Raw genomic sequence first — 13,050 nt, forward strand, 5'->3', positions numbered from 1 at the left:
TGTTTATCTGAGTCTTGATTTTCATCCAATACCTTGGGTAATTTATCCTGAAATTCTAATTATATCTCCCTATACAAGCACTGCAAATATGAAAACCGAGAGAAAAATATATTTGCGAGAGCTTTTTTCCTCTGTCTTTTCCAAAGTAAAGAGATGGCTGCGGTTAAATTACTTAATGAAAAGAATTCAGTGTGTCAGCAATCATCCCAACAAAGAGAACATGTCCATTTACAGTATTGTTTAACTATTTCTATAGTTGGTGACCACACTAAATGGGTATTTGAATGGTAACATGCCAAATGAATAAAAACAACCTTCATGGTGCCAAACATTAGCTATTTCCACAAATCTAATTGAAAGCATGCAAAAGCAGGGCACAAAAGTACATATAACTACTTCATCTTCTGGCCTCTTAGACAACCTGAATTGTCTATATTTTATGTGATTTTGTTTAAAAGAGCAATGTCAGAGCAACAGACCAGAAGGTATCTGTTCATGTCATCCAAGCTTATATTGAGCCGCAGTAATATATATGCATCATAGCTCAGGAACTGTTAACACAGCATGAGTATGAGATCAGGTTATCTATTCATGAAATAAACCTACAGTTTACGCCAAAGTACATGAAAAACAATATTAGCTAGTGAAAAACCATAATAACTAGAAGCTGAGCAATTCAATAGCCTCTTATTAGATGAAGGGCAAGACTGAATAAAAGTTAATTTTAAGTCGGTCACTTAGTTAAATGGTGGCATTAGGGATTTAGAATAGCAGTTCAGAACTCTAATTGTTCTGGTTGCCAATACTAGCCCAGACCAGAGACCTCAAAGAAAAGAGCAACTCTACTTTCAAGGAGCTGCAGGTGGCTCAAAGTTGTTGGCCTAGGCTCTAAAACGGGAGGATTCTATCCACTACGATCCTTCACTATTTTCTATTTTAAATACAGATAACTTCATTATCCATTTTGTTTTCTTTTTTAAAAAGCTCTATTTAGAAGCCTGATTTAAATCTTGAAATCTTGGCTTGGTGAGAGTTTGTGATGGGGAATTCCACTGGCTGAATAGAGATGCCACAGAGAAACACACACATGATAAAAATGCATACCCAGACACTTACAAACTTACTGGTACCCCTAGAGTTTTGTGCAAAGCTCTAAGTTGATTACATTATTCCTGTACACCAGTCTTGTATTTTCTTTGCAAAACAATAGGATTCTTTGTGTACAAGCTGTTAAAATCACCAACGCGATTTTCTTGGCTCTTGCATGTCTTGTAATATGTATTTTTATACAGTCAATGAGGCCAAGGAGTAGGTCAGCTTATCGCAAAAACAAATCAAAACAAAAACAGGAGAAGCTCTTAGATTAGTTCAAACAGCCACAGGTAAAACAGAAATGGTCCTCAATCCAGGAAAAAACACAGATAAAAATCTCTTTAAACATGCTGGGATGGGGAGCAAAACAAATTTGCTAGAAGGACTGAGTTCCACAGATGGACTATCTCAGATAACTACCGCCCATTCAACTCAACCATCTGCATTTGCACCACTCCTCTGCTTACACTGAAAGTATACTGGCTGTATTGAAAGTATTAGGCTAAAACATCTGATAAGAATCAGACTTTTTCAGTAATGTAGTTACTCTGTGGATTTTTTATTATTATTATTTTTGAATGAGTAAATTAAAAGTGAGTTCTAGTCTTGTTCATGTTTATTTCATATGTCAGATAACTTAATTTCCTCCAGATTTAACATTTCCCATCATATCATAGATCCAACTTGTTTCTCCCTCTTGAAAACCATTCTCTGAGCTAAACAAGCACAAAGGACTGGATAGGACGCATCTGAAAGTATGGAGAGAACTGTCTGAAACCTTCATGAGACTCCTCCTTAATAGGTAGCGAATCAGAAGGGATTCCCCAGTGGCTTCAGAAAGGCAACTACTAAAGCAAGAAGTGCAACATGAGGAATTAGAGGTAGGTCACCCCCACTTCCATTCCTGGAAAATCACAGAACAAGAAGTCTTGGAAGACTTCCATCCTGACATGGCTTACTTCCATTTAACTCTGTAGCATCCTTAGTAAACAGCTGTAAACTGCAAACACAAGGTATAGAACCAGAAGATTTCTCTCTCCCTTTCCTTACCTGCAGCCTTATTTAAGGACCATCTGTTCTGGCACATCAGTCCCAAATGATTCAAAAACTGCTGCCTGATACATCTGTCATAGGAATCATGCTGAGGTCTTTGACATAACTTTTGTTGTCTCCAAAACAGTAGCGTAAGAAAAAGAAAAACAGCAACACCAGGAAACACATCAAAATCTGGTCATCAAGACTGTTACATGGCAGAGATGAATAAACTCTTACATTGTTTCACCTAAATAAGCCTTTTCCTCATTATTGCTTTAATGAAATAAATGAAACAGACTTTCCTTTGCCTCTTGCATCCATTATTGGACAGTTACACCTGATCAAATCTAATTTAACTGAGGGTTACAATGCTACATTTGAAGGTGTTTGAGCTCTAAATACTAGTGATACTGACAACGATTCATAGTAACTTACCGTATCTTCATAAATTCCTTGTCAAAAAACTAGCACCTACTACTAGCACCTACCTACTACTAGAATCAACTAGGAGAGAGTATATTGTATCATATAATGATATGTTAATAGAAAGATAAAATAATTACTCATGACTGAAAAAAAAAAAAAAGTGTAAATGTTTTAATGTAAATTAATGTTTATGGTGGATAAAATGCTCAGAAATATTAAGAACACTTTCCAAAATTAGATCTTGGTTTCTGACGATGAAGGGAACACATCCAAGAAATGAAAATGCCTTTTCTTTTGTATGTTTTATCTATTACTAATCCCTCTGCAACTAGCCTGCAACTAAACTAATTAAAAAGTCAGATGCCATATACACTAAAGTCAGAGATGAAAACGTATTGTAATCAGCATCACAGAGAGCTTGCCTCCTCCAGTGCAGCGATGATTCCAACCCACAGGTACTTGCATAAGAGCCATTCTAATTCTTAAAATTCAGTGGAACTTCTTCACTTGAGGATGAATGACCAACAAAAAAGAATAATTCAAGTTACATTTCAGCTCACATAACAAGTTCAAGTTTCCCTATGATTATGAAATATTTATCTTAAAAATGGCAAGTGCTAAAATTGTTGTCTTCATTATTAGTGCAAATGTATTGATTAGGCCTGTTCCAAGGGCTCCATCTCAGCTGATGGAGCTGAGATGAACTCATGAAAAATCAGCTCTGTAAACTGAAATAGTCTAAAGAGGAAACAGCTTACCATTAGTCAATAATTTTATCTCTAGAATCGCTGATTATTTGACCAGTTAACCAGGAAATCTCCAATAGTACCACTCATTCTGCATAAGCCGAAGTGTTCAAGTAGCACATCTGAAAAAACACGTGAGAAACTCAAATGGTTCAGTAAAATAATTTTGAGTTTCTAGTTAAGAAATACAATGCTTGACACCTATGAAGTTTTAAAACTGTTTGGTTCACTTGGAAATGACCGGAATTATTTGTTATAAAACTAACCTAAATACTTTTCCTTCCACAAGGCTTATCAGGGGAATTGCTACAAACAAAAAAATAAATTTGGTTTCAGTTTTACCATATGCATAGAATCATAATATTATTCATCATCATAAAAAGGTAATGGAGAAATTTCCTCACTCCAGACATACAATCTGGAGATTCAAATAGATTAACGTGAATAATGTTCAGATCTGACATCATTCTAACTTAAAAACAGTTCCCTTTGGCAAATGTATCTCTGAGCAAAAACTGCAAAGGCAACTGATATTGCTCTATGTTTTACTACCTACTACCTACGCAATCTTCCAAACCCTACCTTCTCTTGTAACTATAAAAAACTGCAGAGAAAACCACTACATTATCTTCAAGAATTCACAGCGAAGGTATGAATTAATACCTATTTGCTTACCTTTGTGCTTCCAAATAGGAGCGCAGCTTCCTTCAATCTTCATATTAAAACAAATAATTAGATCTCTTAGAGAGTGCTTTCATAAAGAATAAAATATATTGGGATGCTTTTTTTCCTCTAATACCTGTTGCAGTTTGTAATTCTGTTTCCCACATGTGCTGATTAAACTTCAGATATATTTGAACTAAGCCATGCCAGAATTTGGAAATGGTTGAAAACCGCAAACATACAAGAAATATCTTGTTATGAGCTCTTTTCACTGCAACAGTGTGAACAGACAGTTTTAAAGTAGGGCAGAAAACTGCATACTAATCCAAACACATTTATTTTCATTTAATGGTAACATGTTTATGGTTGAGCTTTTCAAATAGTTCCACAGCTGCAACTTCTTCCAAATTTAAACCGAATATAAAAATAAATGAAGGTGAAGTATATGGACACAAAAGCTTCTTATAAAAATCGTATCTGACAGCAAGTCTCTTTCAAATGGAAAGCAATCCATTTCAATTAGTAGAGGTGGCAGTGAAGTAACCATTCACCGACATCACTGTTAGCTCCTATAATCCAGTCAGTGGAGAAATAGAGGTTTGCTTTCTTTAGCTACACACACACAATTTCCAATGACCAGGTACAGAATTTTTGTGCAATATCCAAACATAAAAATTTTACACCATTTTAAAAGGATTAAGTTGGAATACAGTATATGCAGAATGATGCTGAAAGCATTCTGACGAATTTGTATTGAGAATCTTAATGAAATAGCATGGCATTCTTCAGCAAAATCTAGCCAACACCTGTTGCACAGTTTTCATCACTAACATCATAAATCTGTTCCCTCTAGTGAATTGCATGACTGGCTGATAACTGCTCTGCCCGTGAGCACAAATGAAGTTCTGAACATGAATGCAATTTTGAAGCAGCCAAGACAGCTTTATTGTAAAGGAAATGACCTTCCCTTCTAAGCCTTCTTCCCCTTTCGTTTCTAAGCTTCTGCAGATGGATACCATTCCACAGACCATTGTTAGAGAAGCTTCTCACTATGAGAACCAAAAGTTGCCTAATGACACACTACAAGTACAATTTGCAATGCTCTGCATGCAGTTCACTTTCGAAAACTTCTCATGCTGCTTCCTTTTCCGAACACAATGGGTTCAAGATGCACAATGTCTGGTTCCCAACTATGCTTGTATTTGCTGGATGCTTTTACGTGTTGAAGATTTATGATCAACTTCAAATCAAGTGCAAGTTTCATAGTCTAAACTGGGGTGCCTACAAACATATTGTTCTTTGGAGAACAGCTCTCTGGCTCCATAGATGTGACTTGAACAGAGTAGTTACTCCCCTCTGCAGCCCATGCTCGATCGAGATCCACAAGCCCCATACACTGCTTTCCTGAAAAAAAGAGCAAAGGAGAGCACAGAAAGTCTAAAAATATGCAAGCATTATCAGAAATATGCACTTCAATTTTAAGAGGAAACATCAGTAAGTCATCTAAAAAAAGACAAGTGCCAAATCTGCTTTAAAATCTGTCTTAATCTGTTTTACTTCAAACAGACAGGCATTAATAGTACTAAATCACATCTGCATCTTGTAACCTTCATTTACCAATGTTCTTGAGAAGGATTCTTAACTCTGTACATATGGAGAAGTATAATAGGCACAACTATTTTTAAGTATTCCCAAAACTTGCAGAAGAATATGTGCATTAAAGTAAAAGCCACGGGAAGAAAACAGCTAGTTTATCCCTCAGCTCCTGAACTGCTGAATCCTTAGTCCTTTATAACCACTGTTGTTTTCCTGCAGCAGTTTCATCTAAAATCTGAAAATCTTTGGTTACAGAAAAGAAGAAAATACTGAATAGTTATCCAGTGTAGTTGATCTGAAGAGTCTGTGAGTGCAGATCAGATTTGTGAGTACCCAAGGAACCTGAATAACCACAAATCTACAGGTCCTGATGAGATGCATCCATGAGTCCTGAGGGAACTGGCTGATGCAGTCACCAAGCCATTCTCAAAGCCAACATTACTGTCCCTTTTCTCTATCTTGAAAGAATTGCACAATTTTATACATATTTTTGGACTAAGATGAGGACTCATAAGGAGAATTCATATGTCCTGATGATAAACTGAATAAGTCAGGTATTCTAAACTACTCTTCTACTTGCCTATTTATCTGCCTTCAATATATACGGAATTTGGTTGCACCTGGTAAACATCTGTGCAAGCTTAAGGTAGTTGGCATGAACATGTCCCCTAGTGTCTTTGCATTTCAGGACAGCTGGTGCACATCATACTTCAATACGATGTTTAGTCCAGTCTTTCCTCTCTTTCCACAGTGAGCTAATGGCCAGAAGTATTTTCTCCTTCTCAACTGAGTTCACTATTTTGACTTCATCAAGATAATGGTATTTTGACTCTGTTCCGGTGGTGGCCTTCAATTTGTGAGGGTAACTAACTGAATATCAAACAACTTAGAGACATGCTAATATCTCAGGCCTGAAAAAGATCTTTCCAACCTAGTTCCATATGGATTTATATGTAGCAGAGAGAAATTATCAGTTTATGCATCCAGTCTGGACTGATCTCCAAATTGCTTGTTGGGGCACTATTCTCCTACAACCGTTCCATAGAAAATTATTTTCTGCAATTAGTTGAACAAAATGGCATATAGAACACAACTTCCACTGAGAGCAGTATCATAATTATTCAGATTTCACATATTAAGGGGGAGTTGAGAATGCCACAGTTGGGCACTGAGATCATCAGAGAAACCAGTAAGACAGTAAGAAATAAATGGGTCAGTTCTGTGATAAAAATGAATAAATTAGGTGGATTGTAGTGATGCTCGTGAGACCACTGAGTACTCTTACACTTACACAGGTCCCACAACCACGGATAACGGGTAAAATAGACTTGTCCAGCAAAACACAAAGAACTTCATTTAAGAGGGAATCACTGCTTGTAGAGTGAGTGAGTTCAACTTCAGTTTGTGTGATGTTATTTTTTTAATATTGACAGATAATACAGAAATTAATGGTAATTCCTTTGACTACTCTCCTTTTTTTAGTCATGACGGTCATAGTCAGAATGCTGTACTTCGTGTACAGCTTATTTGGGGGCTTATAGGTAATTAAACAAAATTAAGACATTTTACTGAGGTGGCATAATTGCTGAAATACATTTTACAATACTACCCTTAAAAGTTGAACGAGTCATTATCATTTACAACTGAAAGTAAAAAGCCTTCAGTTGTTCAGAAATATTTGCATTAAATGAAATCTGCAAAGGTTTCTCAGTATCTGATTATGCGCTGCACATTAACAAACAAACTCTCACAATGGCTGCAGCACTAATCTGAGTCAATCTTGCAAACAAGACAAATTAACCCAAAAAGATTCCCATAACATCAGGTTTCACAGCTGAAAAAGGAAAATGGAATGGAAATGGTCTTCAACTAAACTGAGTAGTGTTACTTGGAACCTTAAGGGGAAAAATAAAACAACGACCATTCTCTAAAACATAAAAAACAATGATATTTCCTGCTTGGGAGGGGGAAAAAATGATTTGTGTTTGATTTTTGTCAGGAAAAAGAACACACAAGTTATGTTTGTGATTAAAAAAAAAAAAACAAAAAACTGCATTTTCAGAGGAAGAAAAGGCAAATGTTATGATCTTTAAAAGATGTTGAGTCTTTTTCCAATTTTCGGTCCACCTGGCAAACAGCAGGAGAAAATGTCTGGTGCTACACACTGATAACTGAATGCTGATTTTTTTTCCGCTCACAAATACTATGATGATAGCAGAAGAGAAGACAAGTTATAATATACTGTCATCTCAGGTACCTGTATTACTTCCTTTTTCTGTAGCTAGGTGTCCTGCTGGACAACAGGTTGGACATGAGTCAACAATATGCCCTTGTGGCCAAGGAAGTCAATGGTATTCTGGCATGCATTAAAAAGACTGTGGCCAGCAGGTCGAGGGACGGCATCTTCCCCCTCTGCTCCATCCTTGTGAGGCCACATTTAGACTACTGTGTTCAGTTCTGAGCTCACTGGTTCAAAAAAGATAGGGATCTCCTAGGAGGAGTCCCTTCAAGGACCACAAAGATGACAAAGGGCCTGGAGCATCTCTTGTATGATGAAAAGGCTGAATAACCTGGGTCTGTTCAGTCTGGGGAAAGGATGACTGAGGGGAGATGTGATAAATGAGACGTACAGTTATGTGTAATATGAACTTCAGTGTTTCTGATTATTAAATACTGTGCTATATACTTTGCTGTCTATGTGAGTAATGAGATTACGACCACCTTTACTCATTCTTTTATCACAGAAAACACTTAAGCTATGAACTGAAATTATGGGGATGAGATTGCTTTCACCACTAATTGCATGGAAATAAGCCAAAAGAAGACAGGTACTCTTACTCAAAATTGCAATAATGTAGAAATTTGAAACAGAACTGAATACTGAAAGGTGAAAAGCGAGTCATTTGCTGCTGAAGCTATATCATAAGCTTTCTCACAATAGGAAAGCTGGTACCACAGATAAGGGGCAAGCCAAATTCTGTTCTGATCAGAGTCGTCAAATTAAAATTGCTCTTCACCATTTAAATACAATCCCAGAAAATCTTCAGATTATTCTAAATTTAATATTGGGGTGAGTAAAACAAGTTATTACCAGCAATTACAAGCAGCATAAAGGGTTCGCACTGCAACTCACTACTACAAATAGCCAGTGCTTTTAATGCAACATGGACTGGCAATAGAAGGACTTCAGTAAAGTTTACAAAAACCTCACTCTCTTTCATAGGTGGGAAAAATGTGGAGAGGCAAGAAAAAAGAAGAAAGAAGTAAAATGCAAACCTTCTAGCTCATACTGATAATCGAGAACAAAAAAAAACCAGTTTTAATACAATAGTTCAGAATAGCAAGGAGAAAAATGTGAAGAAACCCAGATTTCACAGCACTGTTTATTCCTTTAGATAGGACTTTACTGAAATAGTTTAAGTAACAGCTGTAGAAATTCATACCTATCAGCTTTCGTTCAGGTGGAAGATGAACAGCTGTCTGATCTGCAAACCTACAAAGGATCATGTGCTCCTAAAAGGAAAAGTAAAGATGTTTGGTTCAGTAGCATTTCTTTCTTTCAAATACAGTAAGAGAAATCTAACTGGGGTTGGAACTAGATGATTTTAATGTCCCTTCCAACCCAGGCTATTCTGTGACTCTGTGATTCTAAGTTACTATTCAGATGTATTAAAAACACTATCACGTAGAAAAACATGTTTCAAAAAATAAAAAAATAAAAAATTATGTGCAAATCTTAATTTTGATATGACTTTGGTTATAAAAAGAATTGAAAAATCAAGTGCAACTCTAAGCAGATTTCAACACAAGTGTACATTTTTCTTGCCTGCCTTTAAACTCAAATTTTACTTTATCATACAGCATCATACACTATAATTGAGGCAGTTCCCTACTATAGCAAATGCACACAAGGGTTTTCAGCTCACAGCTCCACAACAAATGTGCAACCAAAATGAAAACATGCTATAACATGGTTAGGACTCAATATGTTTTGCTCAGAAAGTTCAGTTTAAATATGGCTATTTCTATAGTTCAGAAGGATTGAAAATGCCTAACCCAGAAGTGAGTACTGGGGAACAGCAGGAAGGAAAAAAAAAAAAAACCAAAGGAGAGCCACAGGCAATGTGGCTGTTCTTAGGAGAGCGAACAGTGATAAGCAGCTTGGGAAAAAATTGAGGGGCTTGGCAAGAGAGAAAGAATAAAAGACTTGCCACTTAACCAGTGAATCTGGACTGACTCCAGTGCCTTAGCTTCCTACCAGAGATGAGCCTTGAAGTTAAAGTCTAACTTATGACCACATCTCCTTCCTGTGGCAGAACTAGTAAACTGTGACATCTTCTGTTGGTTAAAAATGAGGAGAAAAGTATTTCCGAAGTAACTAGGATGACCAAAATAAACTGCACAAACTTTGTGCTTGCAGAAGCCATTATCTTGCTTTTTAGAATACCCACAAAAATGCCTATCAAGTTTTCAAAGCTGTATGTCCAAAGTCATTCATTCTTACTTCCCATTTCTACTACAGGGAGAGCATCTTGACAAATTGAGTTTAAAAAAAAAAAAACACATCATGGTAGACATCTAGAGCTACCATAACCTTTGCAACTGCAAACAAATGAATTACAGCATAATGTTCTCATCAAAAACGTTTTGGTACTGCCAGACTTCTGGATGTCTTTTTAGATCTCACTAAAATGGGAGATAAGAGAAATAAATTTCAAATGGGAACTGGAGGGGGGTGACACAGACAATGTCTGGCTAGCACATGGTAGCTTTGGCTACTAGCCAGCATCCTGTAGCAGTTTATTAATATGAAATATATAAAAATGCATACAGCTAGCTGTATAACAAAAGTTATTTATAACTAGGATTACTTGAGGCACCATCCAGCCTAGATCATTTGTACAAACTCTTGCATTATTAAGAACAGAAATATTTTTTTAGCATTGTCCTTGGCCTCTATGCAGTTCTGCATCACAAAAACGATGCTGAAATTTCTAAAGTGGTGATAAAACATGTGATTTAAATATCCAGATATGAATAGATTCAAGGGAATAAAAGAGCAGAAAATCATTTAAAAAAATAAATAAATCAGAATTTCAATAATATTACACACGCTATCCCATCCTAGGCTTCCTTGATTTCATAGGTTACCATAGGTTGACTTTTAGCAATATGTGAGCAAATATTTTCTAATCTCAAACCTGAATTTTTCTTGATTGTGCGTTAAAGAGATGTAAGTGTGCTGAGGGAATGTTAATCAATGGAAAAAACTAATAACAGATTCAAATCTCACTATGCACTTTTCTTTTATCACTTCAAACTATGGGAATTTATTTCTGTGTAAGTCAGTGAAACATACTTAGATGGGACCATCACAAAGATTATAAAAACTGAACCTCCCTGTGTCAGCTGGCTGAAGTTTTCAGTTGTTCTTTTTCGAATGTCTTCTTTCTGCAGGATCAAAAAGGACAATCTACCTGCTATATACAGCATTCTCAGTATGCTCAGTGTCCCAGAGTACATTTGGAGATTAAAAATAACGTCTTCCCCACATGCTTTTGTAATAGAAGACTATTCTGCATCTCCAAAATTCACTGGCTTTTTGAAACACTGAGACTCTTAGCCTAGGATGTGATAAATTAATGTTAATAAATTTCTATATATTCTTGCTTCACTTGAATGGAAATATTCTCTTTCCATACCACATTAAGTGCATCTAACCTTCACATTCCTGGTTATTCATCACTAAGTTCAAACACACTGGACAAAGCTTAATGAATCGGTACCAGTCATCTCCTGACTACTGCACTGCTCTTGTCCTATTTTATTCTTGTTATCTTCATTCTGTCAGACCTGTATGCTTCATTGCTTCTTTCTCCCACTTTTCTCATAAACTACATCCATGTAGACCTTGGCTCTCCAGGATCAAAACACATTTGGATCTTTTAAAAATAATTTTGAATAAAGTGTTAATACTGCACAAAATTCTCAATGAAGAGAATTATCTCTTCCTGCTCATTTTATGAAATCTTTTAGACATAAATTATAGGGAGAAATCTAACTTTACCAAAATTTATATAAAAGTAACAATTGTACCTAAAAAAAGATTGCAAATTTCTAGAGTATAAACATTAGTATTTAAGACTAGATAACTGCTATCCTGTAATTTTTAACTGATATGTGTTGAAGTAAGTATCTTAGGATTGGCTTAGGAATGGCTCTCCTACACTTATGATGAAAATAAAAAGATCTTTTCTACAAAAAATAAAAAAATTAAAAATTACGGAAACTTAAAAAAATGGATGGTGGAAAGAAGGCAACACAGTGACATCTGCACTAGCACATGCATTCCTTCTCAGTTAAAAGATAAATACTCATATTTCATTTGATAAGACCCAGTGAAGTGCAAGGAATGGCACAACACACCCTCCATTCACAACACACAGCTGTTTATTTTACATACCTTGTAGGATAAAATTTCCTTGAACCGATGACTGAGAAAAGAAAGAGATTAATTCAATTAACATCTTAAAATGCCAAGTTGAAATATAAAAGCAATCCTTACATATCAGACCACATTTTAAACAGAACAGTACTATCTGTAGCAAACCAAAAGACATTCAAAAAAACTAGACATCAAGACACTTCATTTACTTATAAAGGAAAAGCACATTTGATGTCTTTTTCTCTTCCATTGAATCATTCATAGGAATCCCCCCTTTAAACTATTAAAAAAGCTAACACAGGTTTAATAGGTTTTTCAGTTTCACCTACTAGGTATTATACAGGTATACAGACTCTAGACATGCATATATTTTCTGTGTATCACTGAAGTAAGTTGTTTCTAAGATGGAACTGAGTGAGGAAAAAAAAGGGCCACACAGAATATGAGCCATGTAGTAATATGGGCAATTTGGTATGTTTTATAATCTTTTTTCTCCTCCTTATTTCTTAAAAGTAAGCTCTAAAATATAGCTCAAGAAAGGTTTGATGTGAACTACACTGAGTTTGTGTTTGTTTACTAATTCTTCACTCTTTTAGCATTTATATTGGTATTTTAAAGTTTATCTTGTTAGCCCTAGTTTACCTTCTGGGATATTTAAACTTCATGGTATTCTGAATGAAGCCATAGCAACAAGGGGAGATGACAAAGGCTGCCCGAGCCTTGATGCAGTGTTCAATCACCATGTCTGTTGCCACACCACATGCATGTAGAGCCACCTACAATGTTGAAAACAAACAAACCCACAACAGGAATAAGCAAATTCTTTACAACAATATCCTACATACAACCCTGTTGCATATTTTGGTTGAGTTACTTAAATATCTAAAGAGTGTTTAGCAATGAAAGCTGTTTGGCCAAAGGCTGAGGCCTGATCCTTAATTTCTTGGCTTTTCATTTCTCTGTTCTGCATTTATTCAGAGGAAACTTTATGACCAGCTGAGGTCCAAGGGAGCCACCAACACTAAACAAATGTTCCAGAAGCAGTCT

General features: G+C 35.9%; 1 protein-coding gene across 2 annotated transcripts in view; it reads right to left on the reverse strand.

The window, feature by feature from the left end:
- Nucleotides 1–4,280: 4,280 nt before the first annotated feature.
- The window catches only part of GSTCD (glutathione S-transferase C-terminal domain containing), a 47,897-nt gene continuing 39,127 nt past the window's right edge, over nucleotides 4,281–13,050 (reverse strand). The window contains exons 9-12 of one of the 2 annotated variants that reach the window (XM_015861427.3): nucleotides 12,646–12,779; nucleotides 12,022–12,052; nucleotides 9,002–9,071; nucleotides 4,281–5,366 (exon numbers count right to left, since the gene is read on the reverse strand). In XM_015861427.3, the coding sequence (XP_015716913.2) occupies nucleotides 5,230–5,366; nucleotides 9,002–9,071; nucleotides 12,022–12,052; nucleotides 12,646–12,779 (372 nt within the window). In that variant the 3' untranslated portion in view covers nucleotides 4,281–5,229. The remainder of the gene's footprint in view (nucleotides 5,367–9,001; nucleotides 9,072–12,021; nucleotides 12,053–12,645; nucleotides 12,780–13,050) is intronic. The other variant, XM_085546634.1, reaches the window with a different exon arrangement.

The sequence above is a fragment of the Coturnix japonica genome, chromosome 4 (genome assembly GCF_054131305.1).
Source record: "Coturnix japonica strain WE chromosome 4, WE-NBRP24, whole genome shotgun sequence".
NCBI classification, from domain to species: domain Eukaryota; kingdom Metazoa; phylum Chordata; class Aves; order Galliformes; family Phasianidae; genus Coturnix; species Coturnix japonica.